The 24,430-nt window shown below is 46.1% G+C and overlaps 1 protein-coding gene across 1 annotated transcript in view; it reads right to left on the bottom strand.

Moving 5' to 3' along the window:
• Nucleotides 1-24,430, bottom strand: part of FGF18 (fibroblast growth factor 18) — a 75,190-nt gene that overhangs the window by 21,731 nt on the left and 29,029 nt on the right. The window contains 1 exon segment of the mRNA XM_075715479.1: nt 24,080-24,260. Within this exon segment, the coding sequence (XP_075571594.1) occupies nt 24,080-24,260 (181 nt within the window).

Genomic DNA, 24,430 nt, shown 5'->3' with positions numbered 1-24,430 from the left:
ATAGCAGAATATTACTTGCAATCATGCATAAATATGGATATTTATCTAAGTCTTTCAGAAATGCACCATGCTTTTGGGTATCTGGGATAGAGGGCAGCTTGCCAGCGACAGCCAGGTGCTGCAGGCTTTCTCTCCACACCGGCCAAGGTGGTATTGAACCACTGACCACTTAAGTGAGGAAGGGCCACGTGAACCAGAAATATCCCATTGTAGTAATGATATAAAGATGAGCAAAGCCAGGATGGGGGAGGATGGCACAGAGTCAAAGATGGGTCTTCAAGGGGAAGATGAGCAACATGGTATATAACTTGGTGATGGCCCACTGCTTGAAGAAGTTCAGGGAAGCCACTCAGATGCAACGCAGCATTAATAGACAAGGGTATTAGCTATTAGCTAATTAGGCAAAGGTACTACTACCTTTAAAGAGGAGACTGTGAAAGGTCTTCCCCTCAAATGAGCAAGGGCATTAGAGAGAACTAATGGTCAACCTCAGACGAGGTGAGCAGCAGCCCGCACAGGAGGGAAGGTTATGGAGCCAGCACCAAAGGTCCCAAAGATTGTCCCAAGGACCATGGCCAACACCCAGAGCACCAAGGAGTCACCCACAGACCCTCAGTGTTGAATCCACCCAGGCACGCAAATGGACCTGGGGCCACCCACCCTTTGGGTCAAGCGAGGGCTCCACAGCTTGCACACAGGCAAGAACAGGACACAGCAAGTTCCCATCTAAGCTGCAAGGCATTCCCTGTCTGTCCCAGCCTCAGTGCTGCAACTAAAGCTGCTAAGAATAACACTGAATATCAGATATGGGTTTTGGCCAGCCAAAGTAGGAGCTACCATTGATAAAGCACTCCAACGCAAGAGCCTCGATCCACAGTCCCACCAGACAGCCAGCAACCTGCACCTCTCCGACGCAGGTCCCCGCTGGCAGCCTGCACTCAGATGGACAAACATGGGGCATGCCGGCTCGCATTCCCCACCCCCTCACTCTGCAGCCAGTATGAGTAATATCCAAGCTGATTTTAATTTTAAAAATATCACCTTAAAAAGATGCCGGTTCCCTGCTGTGAAAATTAAAACCATCTGGATGGAGTGATTTCAAATAATTAATCTAGGTCTCCTTTGACACCATTACTAATTAAAATATGATACCTTCCTCCCTCTTTTTAAATAAAGAATTTAAATAAAGTTTAAAGATCTAATAAAATAATGTCATAATTTAGAACTAAATGGAAGTCACCTTTCCTGTGGGCTGCAAAGGTTACGCCAGCACTGAGATCCCCCCCAGGCTAGTGCCACAGCACGGACTGAGCAGCAGCAGATGGGCAAGCACCCAGTGCAACACCCACACTAGTAAATACACGGGCATACATACCCCAGCACCCCAAGGAGGCTTGTGAGCCCCAGAGATCATCCTGCACCCAATGTCTAGGAGTGGGAAGCAGAGGGAAGGAGGTTCAGCAGATGCTGCCTGCTCCCCACTGTGACCCTAGCTGCCAAAGTACAGGCTAAGGTCACCCATAGGCACCCACTTCTGAAAAATCTGGTCTTAAGATGCTGCAAACATGTTCTTATTTCTAGGGATCCTTGACCTCCTTTCCTAGGAGAGATCAGTGCAGAGGGGTGGGTTCATAACCCAATTGGTTTCCAGCCTAAGGCACCCCTTACAGCTGATTCTTCTTTTTACAACAGGCATCTAAATGGGGGAGGATTTGCCCCCTTCTCCCGAAATTCTCTCAGGAGCCCAGACAGGGACCTTGGACAACACATCTAGTCAGCTAAAATCAGCTGGGATGAATCCCAGCCCTGAACACTGCAACAAGAGTTTCCGGGGGATGGAGGCTAGCCCAGAAGAAAGGGCTGCTGACATCTCCCACCCCACTCACACGTGGCAGAAGAAGAACTCACCACCAACAGGATTTTAATTAATATAAACTGAACTTGGCTTGCTGTCTTGCTTCTATGATAAAGATGCTATGGCCACAACGAAAGTGCCAGGGAAAATCCAAGAGAATTTCTATTGAGAGCTCTGGAAAAATAAGTCCCACCAAGCTGGAACAGTGTCCTCACAGCAGTCTGCCGCTCAGGACACCTGCCTTCCAGCTCCATTAGTCCCTGGATACACCGTAGAGAGATTAAAATCTTTATTTTCAAAAGCCCTGCACTCTAGCCTTCAGATCAGGTATTATTGTTTAAATTCTTTGACAGCTAGATATTCTGATATATTTTCGGGGGTGGGGAGCAGTGGGGAGCTAAACAGAAAAGATGTCTTTAGAGGGTGAGATCTTCTGCTACATGCTTTTGCCTTATTGGCCCATTTAACCTAAACCTTCCTGAAAACTCCCACTGGAAGAGACTGGAATTCCTCACATGTCTAGGTGAAAAGGATTACATATATATGTTGAAAAGCTATCTTCCAGCTAAGAAAACATGAAGTCAGGGAGATATGTGAAGGTGGCAGAAAATATGCCAAATTATCTTTCAGATATTTCCTGGGAGTGGGAGGACGGGAGCCAGAAAAGCACAGGGAAAGAAAGGAGAAAGAGGGCACCTGAGAAGTGTGAGGTTTACATATACTTATCACAAAAGCTTAAGCGCCAGCCAGTTTCAGATAAATAAAGAGATAAAGGGGAAAACACAATGAAGGTGCAGAAGGACTGGATACTTTGAGTCTATCCTCCATTGCTTTTGTTTTTTCCAGGTATAAATCCTGCAAAAGGAACCACAGTGAAAAAGAAACTACAGCCGCTTACGCTGCCCACGGGCATCTTGAAGCAGGCCAGCTAAAACAGATTTCCTGGGGAAAAGGCTCTCAGAGGGGACCAAGATTTTGTTGTTTTTGTTGCACTTTTTTTCTCGTGCAATTACAAAGTCGGGGAAACTATTCTTGGCACTTGAAACCATTTCCAGCTAATGAAGAGGAAGGATATACAGATATGTCGAGGCTGGGACCACAGCATCTGTGACAGAGCGCAGTTTCCAGTTTAGTAACTCTGATGCTATGAACAAGAGACAAAGTGAATTTGCATAGTCCACAGCATATATCGTATCTGATGGGATAGTAAGATTTACTCTCTGGTAAGACTGAATCTTCCAGCAAGAACCCCAGCATGGCCAAGGGTGCTTAAAATAGTTGAAACCTGTTCAAACACAGCCTACCCCCTACCAAAACCACGTGAATCCCTTACATGACCACAACACAGGAGAGAATGACCCTGTCTCCACTTCACATTTATGATGTAATGACGAGGGAATAATGCCAAAATTAGGTAAAGTCTGGAGGGCCTAATAAAGCCTGCAGGCTATGAACAAGTGAGGGAATCCAGGCTGCATCCTCAAGTTTTGTTTGCACACTTGTACATTCCTCCAAACTGTATAATTTTAAATAGTTATAACCCATACAACCCAACTCCCTTCTCAATTATTCAGGTCAAAATCAGGAGTAACCACCAAAATCAATAAGGCTGGTGCTCAGGAGGGCAGAGCTCTGACCCACATACCACTGCAATTAGCTCATCGAGTCTGTCTTGAGCGAGCATAGGATATGTATGTCAAATTATTAAAAGGGATGGTCGTAGGGAGGAGGAGTAAGAGCAGCTTCAAGATCCAGGCTCCAGGTATTTTCTTTTTCAGCCAGCACTTTGCACAAGCAAGGGAACTATGCGGTGTTAGAGCAGGGGGGCTGCACAGGGAGTAGTGCACCCAGTCTTAACCCAGGCTTTTAAAAATGCCATCTCTCTAAATGAGATTTTCTTTTAAACCTCATTTAAACATCATACCTTTTACTTGGTCAGCTGATGCAGTTAGGGAAAAAGACATGATTTGGATAGAATCATAGAATCATTTAGGTTGGAAAAGACCTTTAAGATCATCCAGTCCAACCATTAACCTAATATTACCAAGTCCACACTAAATCAATTAAGGGTAGACTAGACTAAACCATGTCCTGAAGTGCCACGTCTACCTGTTTTTTGAATGCTTCCAGGGATAGCATATGAGCCCCTCAGAGCATCAACACATCAATATACACCAAGTGCCAAGTCCCCAGCGACAGGTTCTCCATGCCTGGTTTTGGGACAGGAAGGGGAGCCAGGACAGAGGGCTCTGTGTGAACAAAGGAAAGACTGCAGAGACAAGCTGCCACCTGCGTAACAGCCTTAGTAGCTCTTAGGAACCAGACAGGTTAAATATTTGCATGGGAGACATCAGAAGAAAACCTATAATGAAGCAAAGACCTCAAAGGCACTTGCGCTGCAGCAACCCGATCCTGCAAATACTTTCACACAAAGGACTTCACACACATCGGAAGTCCCTCGAGTGCTGATAAAGACCCCTACATGGCTTCACGGTCCCGCCTCTGCCACCAGCTGCATGGTTGGACATGCCAGGAGCACAGCTTTGGACATGGAGGTGCAAGCTTCCCCCCTCCCCAGCCCTCTGCAGGGCTGTCTCCTCACCTTGCCTACCTGCAACCGCCTCAAGGGCTTGATGTGATGGACAAAAGTGCAGGATCACAGCATTTTTAACAGAGAAACAAGGGCTAAAGTTCCTCTTTATGGTGCACTCTGGGACACCTTCCTCTGGGTTTCACCTCTGTACTAGCTGATAGGAGTTTCAGTCTCCAGGAGATGCTTTCAGGCACTCTCATCTGCTAACAACGTAACACCAAGAAGGTGTCCTGTCCCACTTCCAGGATGCTGAACTATCCCCTCAGCGCTCACTGGGCACGTCTACACGACACAAGGCCAAGACATGCAGAAATATCCATGCTGGTGCCAAGCACGCCAGCCAGAGCACCCAGCCTAAGACAGATGTGCAAGCATGACACACTGCTGCAGGCACTTAATCCCATGGGGCACACAGACCAAGATATTCAGGTACTGAAATATCACTCGCATACTAGTGAAACCTTCATTATTTAAACCTGTCACACCATTACAGTGTTCTCACCTGTATGGATGCCCACCCAAAAAATTCCACTAGTAGTTCAGTGGTGGCTAACAAAACATGCCCAGGGAACAATGTTGAGCTGCTGGTGTTCCCCAAGCATCCCAGGGACCATCTCGGGGAGAGCCTGCCTCCCCACCCTGTAGGAGATGTGTTGCTTATGCCAGAATGGCAATATCAAGGAACAAAGAATATTCTGAAACAAAGTACTCTCTTCACCATTGCCCACTCTGACTCCTGAAGGATGACAAAGCTTCCAGATGTGGCCCCTACAATTCCATTCACCACATCTTGGGAGAAGCTTAAATGAAAGTTTGCTAACTTGAGGTCTTTAGTCAGTCCACACACATGAAAATTGTTTGATAATTTAGCTGACATAAGACCAGAATAAATACGAAGGTAGGTCTCACAGATTTTGCCCAACTTAAATAAAAAGTTAATAAATCACAGAACCTGTGATTCTGTCAAAAACAGAAAGTAAAAAATATCTGAGGACAATATTAAAATTGTAAGTAACATGTTACTGGCCCAAGCCTGCACTACCCCAAGTCTGGTCATCGTTTACCCACATGAAAAATGAGTGTAAAATACTGTCATTCTGACACAGAGCCATTTGCACCCATTTGGAGATCTAAGAAAACAGGATTAAGCAGTGGGGAATCAGAGTTGGCCTCTTGCAGATGTTTTATACATAATTCACCATAAGAGACACTAAAAATATTTTGGCAGTTGCTTCAGTGATGGTGAATAAGCTTATTTAGACAAGATTCAGTAAAACTGGAGGCGATAGGTTGTGTGCTTTGAAAACGCCTGGGCGGGGAGCGGCAGCGAACAAATTCTGCACTGAACTTTGCCACCTGCACACTCGCAATGACTAAGAAGTAGGCCTGGAAAGAGAAACGTTAAAAATGTTAGCACAGAAATTCCTCTATCTCACCAGGGTGTCTTGCTGCCTCCAAACACAGCTCAAGTGGACAGTATTGCTACAGAGGCAGGAAAACTGCTTGACAAGCCGCCAGGCTCCGAGTCTGGAATTAGCAAAGGATGAGCCTCAAAAAGTTCAGAAGCTCTATAATGGTTGAAAAAGCACCTAAAATGAAAAAGTAAAGGGCCAAACCCTGATGTCTTTGATCATTCTCATTTGAATAAACTCCTACTGACATAGTCAAGCTCAACAGACAAGAACCTCAGAACCTGGCCCGGAACACCTAGCTGAAATGCATCCAAAGCACTGGAATCTCTTGGGTCTGGAAATAGCATGAACAATCCTGCAGAGCATTAGAATTACCACAAGAACAAACCCTGCTGAAGTTATTTTGACTCTCTTGTTCCCAGTCTCAGCTGAACCCCAAAAAAATACTGATGTACACAAAAATAACAATAAGTGGAGAATGACAACTATGGGAACGCCATGTGCTCTTGCTTTTCCAAAGCTGCTTTACTTGTGGCCAGAAGCGTAGGACAGACCACATTTCCTCAGAAACACTCACCCACCTCTCTTGGGCAACCTGGTGGTTGGCTGCTCATCCTCAGCAATGAAATAGATGTTCTGTTAACACCACCATATCCTCTTACCAAGAAGTCCCAAACACATAAATCTCTCCCGTATGCCAACACCATGATGGTTTCACATACTCCAGAAGTTAGTCCATTCAGGCTCCACTGTTGTATTTCTGACTGCTCCAAAATGGGGCTAATCAGGAGAAACATGTAGAGTATGCTATGTTAGTTGAATTATCAGCCATGCCTGATATAAAAAGATGCTATGTTCTGCCATGAAGGTTTTATTATTCTGTGCCCTCCTGTAAAAGTTGAAATTTTGACAATTAATTTTATGGACAGGAATATAAGTATGCTCATGCATTTTCTCAAAGGGGCTTATTGTAACATTCCCTTCTTCCAGCAAGTAAAAAACATGCTGAAAACAAAGTTGCAGGATGCTCCAGTATTTTCAATGGGATTCTTGTGCCTCTGGAACCAGAGGAGTGGAGGCAGCAGCACAACCTACCAGAAAAAAATGTTCTGGCACATGGGGAAAATTCCTCTGTTTTAAGATTTTAAACAGGGTTTGCTTTTACAAATGGACACAAATGCATGGACAAGAACTGATCTTCTATAGCACCTGGGACACACATCCTCTGGAACCAACTGCAGCCATAGCGAGTCCCTCAGGTGAAGCACCTTGGAGGAGGGCCCTCCGCATCCGTCCCTTTGGAAAGGTCTCTCCTTACAGACACAGCACAATTCTTTCAACTATTCTCAGAGCAGGAGCAACAGAAATAACAAGAAAATTCAGATATCACATTAACTCTGCCTTTAGCACCTTTGGTTTCACATATTTATTTTTGGAAACACATTCATCACAGGGCTTTTCTTAAACTATTACCCCCAGTCCACAGCGTAGGTAAGACTATTTACTTGCCTTTTACTGCATTTTAATTGCAGGAGAAGTTTTAAAAAACTTTTTTTTTTCTCATTTCTAGAGTCATTTGAGACAAAAGGCATCTGGCACTGAGTATTTAAATAAGACCTGTCAGAACTGTAAAATTAGTTTTATGTTTTAATAAAGGTACTTTAAAAATCTCAAATATAATTCTACATTCAAACCATAAGTGTTTGGATTAACAAAAGGAGATCCCATTTTAAATCTTAATATAAAAAGTAAATCAAATACAGAACTAAGCCAGTCCTCATCTGTGGCGCTATAAACAAGAGCAGCAAAGAACAGAGACAATATCTCTAATAGCTTATTTTGGGGTATTCTGGGCTTAAAGAATCAGCATTGACAGTGTAAAATCCATACTATATTATTTGTTACTTATCCCAGTTTCAATTTATCTGGAGACCCACGTCACCTATAAAGCTCAGACTCAGTCCCATGTTTCTATCCAAAATTTTCTCAGCCCCTTTCTCTCCTCCCTGCACTAGAGCATCCTCCCCTCCTCTCCCCAGCCTGGAAGGGGTGGCCCCATGGATCCGCGCAGGGGACAGTCCCTCAAGGCAGTGGGTGCCACGCTGGTAGGTGACACCACTGCTGTAGGTGTCCAGACTGTACCCATCCTAACACGGACAGACAGAGCTCGTTTAGCTTGGAGGGTTCTTTGGCCAGCTCTTTAATCAGCGCATAATTCACTTTGAAAATCTTCAGACATACAGACAAAGGACAAAACCCAAAAGACAAACCCTCCTTCCAGCTCTTGCTACCCCATGCCAGTGAGCACGTCCCTCCTCCCCACCAGGACACCTTGCTGCTCTGCTATTTTATCTCCTTCTACAGTCTTTGGAGCAGACAGGAGAAGGAAATTCCCCAACGCTATTTATACATAGCAGACTTGAAATATTTAAAGGCAGCCCTGACGGTCACATCTCCATGCCAAGCCTGAGGAGCAAGGCTGCCCCTCACCTTTGCCATGGGAGGATGAAGCCACCTTAGAAACCTGGCAAGGTGGCCAAGTCACTTCATGCTTGCTGCCACCACCTGAGCTCAGCCGATCGCTGTTGCTTCAAGAGGAGCTGCCGGTGCCCACAACACCCCTCGCTGCCGGAGCCACTGGCACAAAGGAGCCCGAGGGCATGCCACACAACCTGTGGGGCAAGAGACAGCCCTTGGCAAACAAAACCTTATCTGCAAAGGCTTTATAGCCCAGTGCAGAGTTGCAGCCACCCTGGGACTGACCCATGGCAGAAGAGAATCATTTCTCCATCCAGTACCTCAAAGGAACTGGCTAACTTGAACTAAGGAGCTTCTGTGCAAGCACCTGGTGGGGAAAGCAGATGGCTTTCCCTAAATCCAGGTGCCCATCAGAACTGGCCCTCCTCCGAGGTCATGAAGCGAGCAGACTCCCTTTGCAGATCAGGGGAGTGGGAAGAGCCACAGGTGCAAGCAGGCTCAGGCCAGCCTCCAGCCTCCCCACAGCAACTGCCGTGCTGCCCTCCTCCCAGCCTCCAGCTGCCCCGACCTGGTGTTTCACTGCAGGTCCACCTCCGGTGTGAAGAGTTAAAGCTCATCCCCCAACAGGCACGAATGAAAAGGAGACAAAAAAGCAGGATGCTGGTGAATGACAGCAGTGGGTGGCCGGCGGCCCCTGGCTGGTGCGCTCTGCATACAACAGGCACAGCCAAGTGTGTCTGGCACCAGACAATTATTTCGCTGGAGGTGTGTGAGGCGGGAGCGCCGAGAGCCATTCTCACGGCAAAGCAACCAGCCATGTCGGCTAACAAAACCGCTCACTGGGAAGCATCCTTCTCCTTGCTCCCGTCTCCTCACTGGGGTTTGGGTTTTTTTTTTTCTGTGTTGTCCTTCCTGCTGGGGTGTTTGCAGCTCTGAAAAAAAGCAGGTCAAACATCCTCAAATGGTGTATTTAGTGCTTCCCCTCAGGTTTCCGTGGCTTCCCTGCCATTTTCCTACTGGACTTGGGAGTGCAGCAGTATTTATGGGGTAGCGAGCTGACCCCTCGGCTGCTGTGGGCGAGTGCCTGACGTTAAGTGCTGCTAATGCGTTTTGCATTTGTGCTCGGGGGCAGGAAATCTCAACTTCCAGTGCCAAGGGGTTAATTATAATTTATATAGCAACATCTCAGGCTGTTGTTTTTTTTTTTCTCCAGCTAATTAAGAGGTACAATTACCTTTGAGAATCAAAGGGATATTTTGGTACCCAGCTCTTAGAAACAGATTACAGGCACTTAAAACACAAGGACATCTTTGCTTTTCTACACACGCTTAGTTTTTGATTTAGATCACTAACAAGAAACTGTCATATTCCTGATCCACCATCACAATGTACTGGAGACCACCTATGGAAGCCATTGCAATAGGGTAACATAGCATTGCTGCTTTCCCAGTGATTACCTACGTTTCCAATGACATGTTTTACTCATACATAATCTGCCACTCAGGGCTCTGGCAAAACTTTCTGCTTATTAATTAACAAAGCTTCGTGATAACCTTTAGGTGGGTAATACCTAAATAGACCAGTCTGTGCTCAGACTGCAAGCCCAGGACTACTTACTCCCAAGAGAAGTACCAGGTTGATGAATATTATTGCTGTATTAGTAATAATTATTACTAAATCATCCCAGACAGCATGGCAGCCCCTCTGCATTGCTCTCTTCTGCCCAGTGCAGAGGGGGACCACTCACCACGCTGGCCTTGGGAACTGCAGCCGAGGGATAATTAGCAGCACCGGTACCCAGGGTAGACATGAGCACCCAGCATGGCTGGGCAGCTGGGGAGGCTGGTGGGTAGCACCCGTGGGACCCACCTCCAGCAGTTCCAGCTGAGAGGACACGCAGAGCGAACCGTGCTGGGCTCTGTTGGGCAGTGTTGGGTAGTCTCACACCCTGCCTGGGGCTGGGGGATTGCTGGGAGCAAGTCCATCACCTTCTGCAATCTCCCTCCATCGGCTCCTTGCCTTCATGTTTGTGCAGAGGTTTAACAGTTACAGGTCTCTCTTTCTCACCATGTTCGGAGGTGTTTGCTGAGCCATTTGCAAAGCGTTAATGTAATTGAATATTCGGATGCAGGGAGAAGGGGGTTTGGGCTACAGACAGCAAGAAAAGGTTCTGGGGGACCCTTAAAGTCCTGCTCCAGGGAGTCACTAGAGTTACACAATGCAGGCTGCAACCTCAGTTTGACTTGGCACAAGCTGCGCAATACATCTTCCACCATTCATTATTTTTTTAGGGATGCAGTGGGCTACTACTCTCTGGGAAATTAAGCGCTTAAGTTAGAAACTGATGCTGTATAATTGTCAGCAGACCATGTATGCCACAGGCTCTCACGCATCCGTACCAGCAGCCTCCACCCTGACCCAAAACACAGCTAGAAGTAGATATGAGGCTGGCAGTAGCAATTAAGACCAACCCCTTCTCTAAAGAGGGCATCAGCATTAGGACCAAGAGGAGCATCTGTCCATGTGGGTTAGAAATGAAGCTCATGCTGCCAAAGCCAACAGGGGAGCTCAGCAACTGGTATCCAACATCAGTGACCCTCTGTCTGCAGCTTGATTACATCGTGGCGGGTTTATCGGGCTGGCCTTCAATGTGCCGACAGCAGCAAACTTGCTGAGTTGAATTTGCTGCAAAGCAGGCAGAAGCATACAAACCAAAAACACGCCGTGTGAAGCATTATTGTTAAATTAGGAGGAGATAATGCAGTCAACACCTCAGCATGGAGAGATGCCAACTGGTACTGCTCATCTCAAAGGAGCTCCGAGAAGTTTATTTAGAAACCTGACAATCAACACATCCTGCAGGTACTTCCACCCCTTGAAGCCATTCTTTGATAGGTGATTGCCAGAGAAAGGGCACATCAGTTGTCATAAGCCATTTTACAAGAACATCTACAAAACTATGCAAACCTGTACCAAGCAGAGTGTTTCCAGTACTACGGGAGTCACCAAACAGAATATTCTGTTTCACTGCAGGAGACTAAGTGCAAATCAAGACGGCTTTCCTATGTAAAGGTTGAGAATAATCAGGGTAGAAGAGCGGATGGTATTTTTTAGGGGGTTTGTTACTGTGTACAGGAAGGCATCTCTCTCCTCACACCAGGTATGGCAATGGGTGCTGGTGCAGGCAAGAGGCTGGGAAAGCACCTGGCTCAGCACCGGAAAAAGCAAGACACAGATTACAAAACTGTTGCATGTAGTCCCAGCTTAAGCCACTAACCTGCATGACATTCAGTGAAAAGGACTTGTAAATGCTTAATCAGCAACATGACTAAGTTATATAGGAAAGAAAAAGAAAGGAAGGGCAGATCCAGAGGTAAATACATGTATAGCAGCGTTACCTTTCCCTACAGCTTGCCATTTATTGAAGAAGCAGCGAAAGCTCCAGTGCACTTCAGAATACAAACGCTGACATGGAAATTCAGAGCCCTGAACCACTTCCAACAGGGAAAATATACTGACCGCAGTCTGTTTGGAGGTCAAACAAAATCAATAGCCTTTCTCTCCAGTCTGTCTCTAAACTAAGCTTCTTTCAAAGACATCCAGAGAAAATGGATCATCTTTTGTTGGTGTGTGTGGTTTTGGGTTGGGCTTTTTTTGTTTTGCTTTTTTAAAGTGGTCAAACATTCATATGAGTATAAGAAACTCCGTCCTCCCTCAACATACTGAAAGGATTGTATAGAGGTCAAAACTGTCCATCAGTTTTACTACACAATAGATGAGTTATCCAGTTCTTGGGGAGGAAACCAAGCTGGAAGCCCCTTAACACTCAGTAAGAGAGGAAAAAATAAATCAATGTATTTGCTTGATCGGGGTACATTTAAAGCTGGTTGTCAATTAGTTCAACACAGTTTGCTGTTACAGAGCACAACAATTTAGCCCCAGGAGCTGAAGTTTGATGAGTTTCCTCACATTCCTCCTGCTGAGAGGCAGATATTGACTGCAGCCAGGTCAGGCACTGAGGAGGAGGAGTGAGGCTGGAAGTCAGAGCCACAGAGCGGGAGCCAGTGAAAGGGAGCCTGACATCGGATACAGCAGGACTGGGGACTTCTTCCTTCCATTCAAAGTACACAGTAAAACTGGATTCATGTTCAGAAAGGAGCAGAGATGATAATGGGTCATTGCACTGATACAAAGTGTGCCTCCCCACTCCACAGCACACCTTTTAAGATAAACTACAGTTTACATACCCTTGTACAGATGGTATCATCTTTACAGATGTAAGTGGGTCACCCCAAGCTGAGGGAAAGAGCAAGAAGGCCTAAAGTGGTAGAATGGAAACCTTTGCCTACATCCAACTTTTTTAAATAATATAAATTCTTAAAAATCTCAATACAAAAATCACAAGGAGAAAAGGGAGGGACAAACCACATAAAGACACTTCCTAAGGGTCCCACTGAATGCATCCAAAGCAGAACAACTGCCTTGAAAGCAATGGATCATTGATGACTCTATCTGCCAGTTCTGTTCTGACAAACAATGTTGAAAGACACTCACCAAATCACAAAATAATTTAGGCTGGGAACACTCTCCAGAGGTCATCCAGCTCAACCCTCTGCTCAGAGCAGGACCATCAGAGTTAGAGACCATCATTCCTTAGCTGTGCTCCAGCTCCCCTGCAACAGGTTGCTCTTCCTATGAAAGCTGACATCCTTGTCTTGATTTAAGCATACCTAGGGTGCATGGTCACTGCATGAGAGATGTGGCTGGAGAGGGACAAGACACATCTGAAGGTGACTTGCGCCCCAGCACCAGCAAAAGCAAGAACAGACCTCAGCGGGAGTGAGCTGACCAAGGCCATGGCCATGACCATGACCATGAGCCTCTGCTGTCCCTGCAGCCACAGTCCACGGAACCACACTGGTTCATGTTTACTTAATGGGCATCCCACACTGTTGATGTTTGCTGCTGTCGGTACCTATACTAGCTATATTAAAGCTACTGTATGTCTCTAACTCCCCTTCCGAGTGCAGCACATGCACAGCACGCCAGCACCAGCAGCGACGCACATCCTGACTCATCTACTGCCCTGCACTCACATATGCCGCAGGAAGAAGGGTTTGTTCCGCCAGCTGCCGTAAAGGGCACCTCCTTTCTGAGTGAACATATTTAGCATCTTCTAATTAGGATCTTAGCTTCTTCTCATGCCCACACAGGTCTAATAGTTCCAGTGCTAGAAAATCCCGGTGGAGCTCAAAACAGGTTACAGCAATGGTGACCATCAAATGTTCACCCAAACTCATTATGGTTGCAAGAACAACCAAGGCTAGTAGCTAGAAACAAAAGTGCAGTTTCTTTGCAATGTTTTTTATCTCCCCTCCTCCAGTCCTTCCAGGTGGAACAATTTACCCGGTGACTATACAGCCCTTACATTTGCTTATTAGCACCCCCAAATTAGTAGGTGTAAAGTCAATATCCTTTTTACTATTTACTCCTAATTAGTCACCAGTCAGAAACTTAACTTGAATAAAGCAGTTACAAATGCAGATGCAGAAGCAAATGAAATAAAGGCAAGAATCACCACTGAGCAAATGTAGCACAAAGGCAAGGGGCTGGGCACACCACGCAGCACCCTACCATTGTCACCAGCTAAAACCTAACAGCTTTGATTTGCCTCCCACCGGCTAAAATGGTTTGAAATGCAAGGTCTTAACAAAGGTGCAAGACACAGGAGGAATGGGAGGCACTGCTGGGCACTTAATCTCCTTTCAGTCTCACACAGGAGCTCCAGGAACGGCTCTGCTGAAGTCAGTGGAGTTTCATGAGTGTAGGATAATCAGGCCTCAGTTGTAACAGAGATCCAGCCCTGTGATCGCTCCACACAACCAGCAGAAATGTTATTTGGGATTTATGCTAAAGATATCTTTAGGCAAGCTCCTTTGCTGCTGAAACCTGGGACAACATCACTGATCCCAACAGGACAAGACCTGCTTTCAGCAGCTGCAGAGTTCACCCTCCGCCTTAACACATCGTGTGATTTGAAACTATGAATCCAAAGCACCCCTCAGTCTGCTTCAGCACTCATCCCTGCAAAAATCTGCCAGAGCGGTAACAAGGGTTTTGTGGTGAGGATACCCCTCACACCCATACCACATGGGCGGCACGGACACACTACGAGCCTCATGACTGTCCCTGGCCAAGCGTTGAGGGCATCTGGACATTATTTTTTTAGATTTATCTGTGTTTACATGCCATCCTATTCTTAGCCCTTCCCTGCTGCTTCTCCACACTGAGGTCTTTACCACCTCCAGTAGCTGTGGATGATGTCCCCTGCTGCTAGAGCTCCCCTCTCACATCTGACCACGCATTTCCTCTCCTGCTTGTCCTTCCAAAAGCACTTGAGCACATCAGGTATAAACCAAACCATACCAGCTATGCCAACTTGAAGCCAGGATCCCAAGCATATGTCATCCACCATATGCTCAAATGTCAATGGCTTGCATCACCATCACACTGCTCAGGCTCAACACCCGCTCCTCCTCCATCCCACCAGCCCAGCTCTTGGATGAGGAACAGAAGCAGCCAAGCAGCATCAAAGAACAAGGACTCCTCTCCATAGCACTACCTGGGGCTGGATCCTTCCAGCCAGCACAGCTGCCATCCAGTCGTGATTGCTGGAAACTGCTTCTCCAACTGCTTGTTGGAGAAGACCCAAAACTCATTACAGCGAGAAGAAGGCAGGGTCACGACAGATGGCAGAATTTTTTTCTTATTGCTTTGGAAAGAAAGGCGCCCTTTTTGGCAGCTGCAAATGCAGAGGAGGAGAAGGCCTTTTAGAAGGCTCAGAAAGAAATCTGAGCACTACCCAGTGATTCTTCAAGCTCAACCACCCCAGGTAGCATCAGCAAAGGACAGGCACATCCCCAAAGTGACTACAGCAGAAGTCAGGGGCACAAAGCTCAGGAGACATTTAGAAGATCTCAGCTCCTACGTCACCATAAAAGCATGAACTGTCTGTTACGGGCATTCAGAAAATACTTAAAATTCATCAGGGACCAAAGCATGCACTATTTATTGCTGGCACAGCTCATTAAAACGGATGCTCACAGAGTGCAGCCATGCAACCACCTCCCTCCAACACCACCAATACCCCCTCTCTTCCTCACAGTAAGAAAAAATAGGGGTTTTTTACTGGGCCTTCTCACTCCCTTTACTTCCAGCTCGCCTTCCCCTTATTGCAAGCGCTGAGACCGCAGACACTCTACACGTGTTCTCCTCTGCATCCGACTGGCAGGCAGTCTGGAAAATGCCAGTATTGGAACGGCCTGAATTCAGCGGTTTCTGAATGCTGATCGGACACTATTTTGTTCAAGCCACAGATAGTCATTTTTGGGGGGTATTTTCAGCTCCCTTTCTGGACTCTTCCAGATTTCCAAGTGTCATGCATCAGCAATTTCTCCTCTTCGGAGAGTCATTATTTTTCACCTTTCCACTGAGCCTGAGGCTCGGTGCAGCTTTGTAGGGGACGGGGCTCTTCCCTCCTCTTCCAGACGGCCACGCAATGCTACTGGCATTGTTAATGTTTGCTGTGCTCCACCTCGCAGCTGCGGAAATTCCTGACTATCTGCTTTTTAAAAGAGCTGAGGTGAAATCTGAGCGATTAAAGTGCCTTATTTTGTTATAAAGTCTAGCACCTTTCTTGAGGAAACCCCAACCTGAAAACAGGAATGGTCTCACAGCATCTAAAACCAGCAAATAATGACTTCTAACCAGGCTACCAATGTGGTCTTCATTACCACCATCTCTTTAGCATCTCTCCATTTACAATACTTTTATCCTGACGGCACACCTAGGAGGTGAGGGAATGGTGCAACCCTTGTTTTGGAGATGAGGGAGGGACACGTGAGGAGATAAGAGAGGATGAAATTCATGCCACTTCGTTATAAGCGAGGAGCAAAGGTCCTTCCCTCCCCACTGTCTAGAGGATCCAGCCTCAGTGTCCCACCGCATACCCTGGGCAAAGTGGAGCACCGGAGATGCTCCAGCTGAGCTGTTGGCTGAGCTAATACCAGCAACATTAAGTCTCCAGCAAAGCAAGCTACTGACTTTAGGTCTCTCAGACAGCAGCCTAGCAAGATCCCATGTTCTCTTCAAGCAGAAGTGTGCTCTTTACACACCAAATTTTTAATTTCCCATGCTGCCTTTAATTAGGCATGCTCTTAATAGGGTTATTGACATTTTTCCTTTCCTCCAAACGTTTCTTATGAAGGACAAATCTCAGTGGCCACTTGACACCTTGCATGGTAATGTACACCAAAGCCAAAATTTACAAGACAATTTGTTGACAATGTTTTCCTTCCTCCCTCTCCAAAGTAAACACAATTAAAAAACTCTTTCAGGAATGTAGACTAGCCTATTCGCAGGGTACTTTTAATTGCATCCCAAGAACCAATTTGAATTCACAACTGGCAGAATGTTTAGATACGGGAAAACTTCCGATACCACAATACAAGGCTTCATAACAGACACTAACATAAACCAACTGCAATAAACTCAAAGGAGCTCTCTCAGCATTTGTGCACAGAATCACTCATGGCCCAGAAATATATTTAAAATTATGCAAACTTCTTCCAGAACTTCATCATAGAATCATAGAATGGTTTGGGTTGGAAGGAACCTTACAAGATCATCTCCCAGTACCCAACCAGCGGTCCCCAGATACAAATTTCAGATAAAAGTAATCTTTGTACTACTATGCACAGTGCATTTTCAGAGTCATGGAGGAGAAAGGGAAGCCCTAACTTTGTTTCTGCGTTATTTCATCACAGCCAGGGAAGAACATTTAGCAAAGCAGCTGCTTGAGCTTCATGGGAAAAAAATGTAATCACAGCAAGGCAGGAACAGATAATATCATATTGACCTGTCTTCAGGGTCTGGCATTCACATTTTCATAAAGTGTCTTGGAAGATAAATCACTGTACTAATAATATTTGTATTGATTATCTAAACTGAAGCAGCAATCGACTCCATTGTCTCACTTCCTCTTAAATTGCTCACAGATGGGATCCTATTTCCTATTCTGCATTTCTAATGGGAACACTTAAATCACAGCACAGAATTATATACACACACAAACTGTTAACAAAAACCCTTTTATGACTTGCATGAAAATAAAGATTTTTCACTTCATAGCTCACTTTCCACTCCACACAGAAATTTAAAATGACAAATTATCAGCAGACCTCTAAATTACTTCTCCTCATTATTTCTGGGTCCCTAATATTTACTGACAGGCCTACGTTTTCCAAACCCTGATCAGTGATTATGGAGACTTGAAGTTTGGACACAGAGCTAAAAGGTGATTTTTTTTTTTTTTGTGTGTGTGTGTGTGTGTGTGAAAGTCAAGGCTCTTTAAGCTATCTCAAGGACCACAAGTAGGGAAATAAAAAATCACTGTAGTGTCAAGAGGAAGAATAAACAACAGCTTCTGCTGTTACTACAGGTACAAAACAGGGACTGCTGCAGAAAGAGCTGAACTTCAGGTGTGAAGCTGGCTGCAGCGGGAGTTTGTGGTAGCAGCTATCAAAACCAAAAGCAAAGGAAACTGGCAACAAATACATTGTTTGAAATAGGTTTGTCATGAATCAAAAAGCAAAAGGCTTGGATTTTTCTTCCCAAACTGCTCATCCCACCTAAGCAGAGCTTTCCCCTACCCTGGCACAGGCACAGAATACGGCAGAATAAAAAATAAAAATGTCTTAAACGTACAGATGGTGCATATAAGATGCTTACAGTGCATCTCAAATGGTTGCCAAACCTTTCAGAGTGGCCTGGAAGGTGAGGGCAGCCGAGGGTCCTCGCTGCCTGGTGCAGCCTGGGAGCTCCCGCTCCAGCCGCCCCACGCGTGGTTCGACAAAGCAGCGCGCCGGCTGCAGCACTTCAGTTCATCCCCGCACCTGCTTTCAAAGGAAAACTTCACCACTGCCCCACTGCAGATGAGAAGGGGAGACATTTTAAGGAAAAAAATAAAGCAATCAGGGGATGTTGGGCAAGAAGGGAAAAAAAACAGAGCCGCAACGCAGCAGCTGGACGGCAAAGGCTTCTCTGGCTCAGGCCAGTCCCCAGAACCCATATGACTGTACAGCTGCCATGGTGAATGATCATCCCTTACGCTGAGGTCAGCTCTGCCCCCGGGCTAAGTAAGTGAAAATAAATGGTTCAGAAGATAAAAGGTCTTTTAAAAAAATTATTTATCTTGTTGTCATGTCAAAACTGTAATGGGAAGAGACTGGAGGCAGCGATACGTCGTTTAAATAGGAAACAGCTATCCTGATGGTTCAGTGGAATAAATTACAAAGCAAATCACGGTTCATGCAGGGTATCGGGCTGAGCTGCACCCGGACGGACAGCCCCTTTGCACATACCTCGTTCCTGGGAAGAAAAGCAGGTTTCTGAATGTCCAGCCTGTGGAAATACAGCTATATTTAACTCACCCCAGCTGTTACTTGGGCTACATCTCCCGTCTTTCTTGCAGGTTAATTCTGCGCCTTCCAGCCGCAATGAGTTTAGATTTTTTCTTCCTGATCTTCCCAGGAGGGGGATCAAAATTGATTTTAACTATTCTAGGAAGGGAAAGGGTTAATCAGGTTTCCCAAGGCAGCTTGCTGTTAAGGTGCCAGAAATACTGAGGGGAAAGAATGACTTGCTAAAGATGGGACAATGGCACTAGTATTTTGCATTTGTTTCCAGGCTTTGAGATAGAACAAATGGGAGTCATTAGTGAAATGAGTTTAGGGAGTTCTAAATTAGCTGTCAGGCTGCCAAACCCGAAGAAGTGCTATGTCAGCTCATTAATTCCGGAGAGCACAGGATTACCCAAACCTAGGAAGGAATCCTGCAAAATTTAGAGTCAATTAAAGGAGGCTATTTTGCTATAATAATATTTTCCACACATATTACACCTCCTCATGGAACAGAGCCCACTTCTACCACAAATGAAATCTCTGGCGGGATGGAGTGTGGCTGATGTCTAGACAGCTGTAATGTGTTCTCCATGGGCTTGTCCACTGGCATCTCTGGGAAGCTCCAGCTAGAACAGAAGGCGGGGACTGCAAGCTGCGGAGCACATCACCCAGGCTGGGGTGGCCCCAGGAAGGAGGCACCTGTCTCCCCGAGCTCCTTGCTTTCCCCATACCACCTGAAAAAGCACATCTGTATGGGGCGTGATGTTCTGTACCAGGAACACCCGTGACACGTGGAGGTAATGCCTAGCATCATGCATGCATACCACCTCTTGAATTTGCCTCCCTCCTTGGTCTCCCTGACCCCAGATTTGTTGACACCCTGCTAGCAAACCCACACTTTGTTAACCTCCACAAACCTCCTGTCTCAGAAGCATCTCTTGAGTCCTGAGCTAAAACCCACTGAACTCAGGAGGAGTCTTTGAGAGGACTTCACTGGCTCAGGGTCCATCCCCCTGGGTGGCTGAAAACACTGGCAGCGACAGGATGCTGAGAAGGAGAGCTGTCATACCTGTGCGCTGCCCCTCGCGTGGGGTGTCCTCAAACAAGGCCTCCCATGCTGCAGACTAGAAGGTTTATAAACGACAAGGTTTATAAAATAGATGGTTTATAACCTTCTAGGGGACCCAAGAATTTTTTTACACTGTGATAGACTAGGTCAATGGACAAAATACCACTGGATAGCAACCCAGAACACACTGACTAATAACCTACCTACATATACCGCACCCCAGCCTTCAGAACACCCAAGCACTTGCGCAAATAAAAGTTACCTCCACAGAGAGGGCAAGCCCAAAGACCTCTCACACCCCCCTGGCCTCTCTCCTGATGGCTATCGCTTCTCATCGCCCTGCAGGACAGCAGTAGCCGGGGACAAATTAAAATAAAAATCACATGGCTGTGAAATACAAATGAGGCAAAAAATGCCTTCACCCAACCAAGAGAGCTCTGTCTCCCTAACTGCGCCGGATACAAAGATCGTGAACAAACAGGATAGAATGTCTTCTGCCTTTTGTGAAATGAAAATAAATGAAAGGATCTAAGGTTTCAGGTCACTGATCCCTCTCTTCCCTATCTGTACCATTTATCGGAGGTAGAATATAAAGGTTCCAGGTCCTTTTCTTTTTTTTGTCAGCACTTTAATGGTTGTTTTTTCTCCTTCCCCCTTTCATTTTCTGAATGAAAGGACCACTTAGGAACCTGTAAAGTAATAATAAGCTTATAACAGGAATATTGTTTTTCCGGTCCAGTGCAACCTCCTTCTGAATAGGTTGAAGAGATTAAAGTAAAAATGCAATCTGTAAATAGATCGGTCTTTTAATTAGTTTATAGTCTGTTAAGAGATAATATTTTGCTCACATAGATCATCTGTTATCTAAAGATCTCAGAGCACTTTAGGAACATCAATTAAGCCTTAAAAAAAAATAACCTTGGGAGATAGGTAAGTGTATTTAGATTAATTAGTGTTGCTGTGAGCAGCAGGCATTATTATTAGATTTAATTTAGTCCAATAATTGACTTATCTGTTAATGGATTCTAATTCATCTGAGAAAGGATCAAATCCATCTGATTAAAAGGATTACATCGACTCAATTAATTCTATCAACTGACTTAATTTGCCATTTAATAATTTGACACATGGGGCCAGATCTTGGCCCTGAAGAACACATAAACTAAAAATTACATACCGGAATTATTATGCCAGCAAAACTATGCATTGCAGAGCATGCATTTTTCCTTGCACATGGCATTTGCAGACCCGGATAAAACATTCAAGGGGGCTTCCTCCAGCCTGGTTCCCCCAGCCCTGCGGTATCTTCTCTCCCTGAACCAGGGCTGGCTGGTCATTCTGCCGTACTCATGATGGCTGCCTAGAAACAAGCAATTCACTGCCTGAGATCTGCCACCTCCCCTCTTTTCTGGGCATTCTCGTCAACCAAGAGGTGAGAAGTTTTACAGAAGTCAATAAAACCTTGCAATAAAACTAACTTCTCTTCAAAGGCAGGACAATCCTCCGATGCCAGCCATTTGGAAGCTGTATATGTGCAAAAAAAAAAAAGAGAGGGGGGACAAAAAAAAGCATCTTTTCACTTGGACACTGTTCTTTAACCAGTTGTGAATGTATGGGAGGAGAGGGTAAAGAAGTGCTAAAATGTTATTAGCTCCCTTATCCTTAAAACTGGCTAGTGCTAATTGCTGGTGATGAGCCCTATGGACCTTAGCCACAGGCACGCCGCTGGACAGAGCTTCCCACATTAAGCTTGAGTCTGCATTGCCCCTGCCTAATGTTACCCTCTCTTAATGGGACAGAGTTGCTGGGAGAATTCAGGGCTGGAGCCAGCTCACAGGCACCTTTTCCCATGTCTCTTGCCTTTTCTCAGACATTGGCTCTTGCTCATCCTCCCAAAGCCTTCCCCAGACTATAATCCTTAGAACATCAATCCACATCCCCTCCACCATCATCTACCCTGTCACTGGGGACAGGGTTAAGACAGTGGAGAAGCTGTGGGAGACTGCACCGTCTGCAAGGGTGACGTAGCCAAGAAATGAGCTGGGCAATCCCCAATGCTAAGCCTAGCTCTGACTCACCATGCCAGCGTAGAGGCAGTAAAAGAGGGGAAGAAGAGAAAAAGAGCAGGAGGAAAAACAGCCATCTGCTGCATGAGAGGAAAGGGGTCCTCCTTTAGAGGCAGATCCAACCGCAAGACGGAGATGTGCATCAAAAGTTTGAAACTGTTGAGATCCCCAGACCTGGTTTAAGCCTCTCTCTGGTCTTGATCAAAGGTTACTCCATAATAATGCCTCGGGGGGAGGGGTTCCCAGCACATAATGAATCCTGTGTCATTGCCTTTGTATCCAGTTTTGGCTGTAACACAGATGGTTCTCACTTCAGTAACTCTGACATCTCTCCCCCTTCATTATCACAGCTAGGAGCTCTGCGTGGTCACATCCTGGACCACCACGTCCCACCTCACTGTCTCCCCGATTATCATGCTTTAAGTGTTCCTGTGCCAAGCAAGATGATGAACAGATTTCCATAACCTTTCAGCATGGCTAGGGATGGAAAGGCTTTGCAGCTTGATGCATCAAGGAGTTTTATTAGGAGGCGCAGGGGAGGGAGCAGGCAGGGGTGTCAGCAAATGGCCTCCACGGCCGGAGCACTCCGGGTTTTTTAGAAGGACGCCAGCAGCCAAGAGCAGAGAGGATTTGGTGGTGAGCAGCGACGCAGACGCAGCCACCCGGGAGCTCCCCAGACAGGAAATCTCAGGCTCTGCAATTGTGCAGCATCGCCACCGGTCACAAGCACACTCCTGCGCGAGGATTTGTTGTTCAGACACGATTGCATATGTATGAACGGGACAAGATGGGCTTTGACACATAAATTAGCACTTGTCAGCTGCTCACGGGCACACTTCCCTGCTGCACCCCACTGTAAATGCTGCCTTCTTTTATGGAGAGGAAAACTACATCACGTTACCTGACAGTCACTGTGGGCAAGAGCGTTTCCTGGGAAGCCAGCAGCGAGCATGCAGTGACTAGTTTACATATCAAACCTTAAGAGGATGAATGCAATAAAATGACACAATAATTAGCAGCCAAGTGGCACTTTCGACTCCTGTTTTATCTGGAAATTTGGGAATGACAAAGGACAAGGTTGATGAGACCTCGGGGCAGGGCTTTCTCTGAGAGATTGGGTGACTCTACACAACAGCCTTGGGGGTTCATTTCACACCATCCAGGTGCTTTCTAGCTGTCACCTCCCATGGCACAGCTCACCCTGCTCCCCCGCCCATGGCAGTAGCTGCCCTCTGTGCTAGGCACGGTGTGTACCTCATCCCCCCCAAAGGAACAACCGTTCCCAGGTTTTGACCTGCCATCATTGTAGCCTACCTCCACGCCACCACTGCTGCACGTGAAGTCAACCTTACGTGAACATGCATGCTAACCAATGCATACACACCTCTGCAGCAACGCATAAACGCACAGGGCTGTACATCCATAAGAGAAAAAAGATCAGTTCTCTGAACAGCCCTAAAATCCTTCCAGCAATCAACTTGAGCAAAAGCATCTCTGTCACAACCATCTCAAAATGTACCAGAATTACAGAGGTTTTTTGTAATTCAGCCTGCCAGCAGCATTTCTAGCATGTTGCTTGTGTGCAAATCACAGTGAGAATAGTCAAACACGCTGCTAGCCTGGGGGAAGTTCAATTATTTGCGTTCCTGCAGGATCCACATGCCCCAAGATTCAACTTGAGTTCTGAGGTACCTCAAATCTCCAAAGTCTGTTTTCATTTCAGCTCAAACGAAATATCTCCCCTGCCTAGAAAGATGAGAGTGCTTCATCGAAGCACTGGATTCAACCAAACTTGAGCCCAAAGTTCATGGGGAAAGAACATTCCCAATCACCAACCTGGATATCATTTATGAATTACAGTAGACACACTGTGAGCTCATCCATTGGGAAGAAAAAGATTTTTCTCTTCAAGCACCATCATACACCAATAAACTGGGGCATGACACTACTGTGGGAACTGCTTGTAGTTGGGAGCCAGGCTGACAGCCTGCCCAACACAACAAATCTCATGTTCTTAACCTGGAAAGGTTTTTTTTCCCTTTTATCCTATTTTTTATTGATCTTCTTATTTTTCTCCTAAGTGGTTCTCAGCCCAACATACAGGATTATGACCTGGAGTCTGGGGGATCCCAGTAAATATTCTTACCATATTTATCTCCATCTTCTCCTTTGGCACTGATCCTCCTGCCGAGCACTTGGATGTGTTTCCCACTTGTCCTGCTGTAGAGCTGATAGAGCCGAAGCTGCTTCCTGCTCACGTCGTCCCTCGCTCGCGTCTGGTTCTCCACATGTATCCGAAAATCTACATTCTCCTCGGCAGCAAACATCTGAGAGCGGATGGGGAGGGGCGAGAGAGAAGAGAACAGACCATGAAACAAAACAAGCATCTTGGAAAGAAAGACCACACACCAACCTGCCAATGGGCACGTGGTGGAAGAGGACTCGGATTTGGCTGCCCTTCGCTTGACAGCTGCGGCTGCAGTATCAGGCATTCAAC

Source organism: Pelecanus crispus, chromosome 8 (genome assembly GCF_030463565.1).
Source record: "Pelecanus crispus isolate bPelCri1 chromosome 8, bPelCri1.pri, whole genome shotgun sequence".
Classification (NCBI taxonomy): domain Eukaryota; kingdom Metazoa; phylum Chordata; class Aves; order Pelecaniformes; family Pelecanidae; genus Pelecanus; species Pelecanus crispus.
This window is presented reverse-complemented; position numbering and strand designations above follow the sequence as displayed.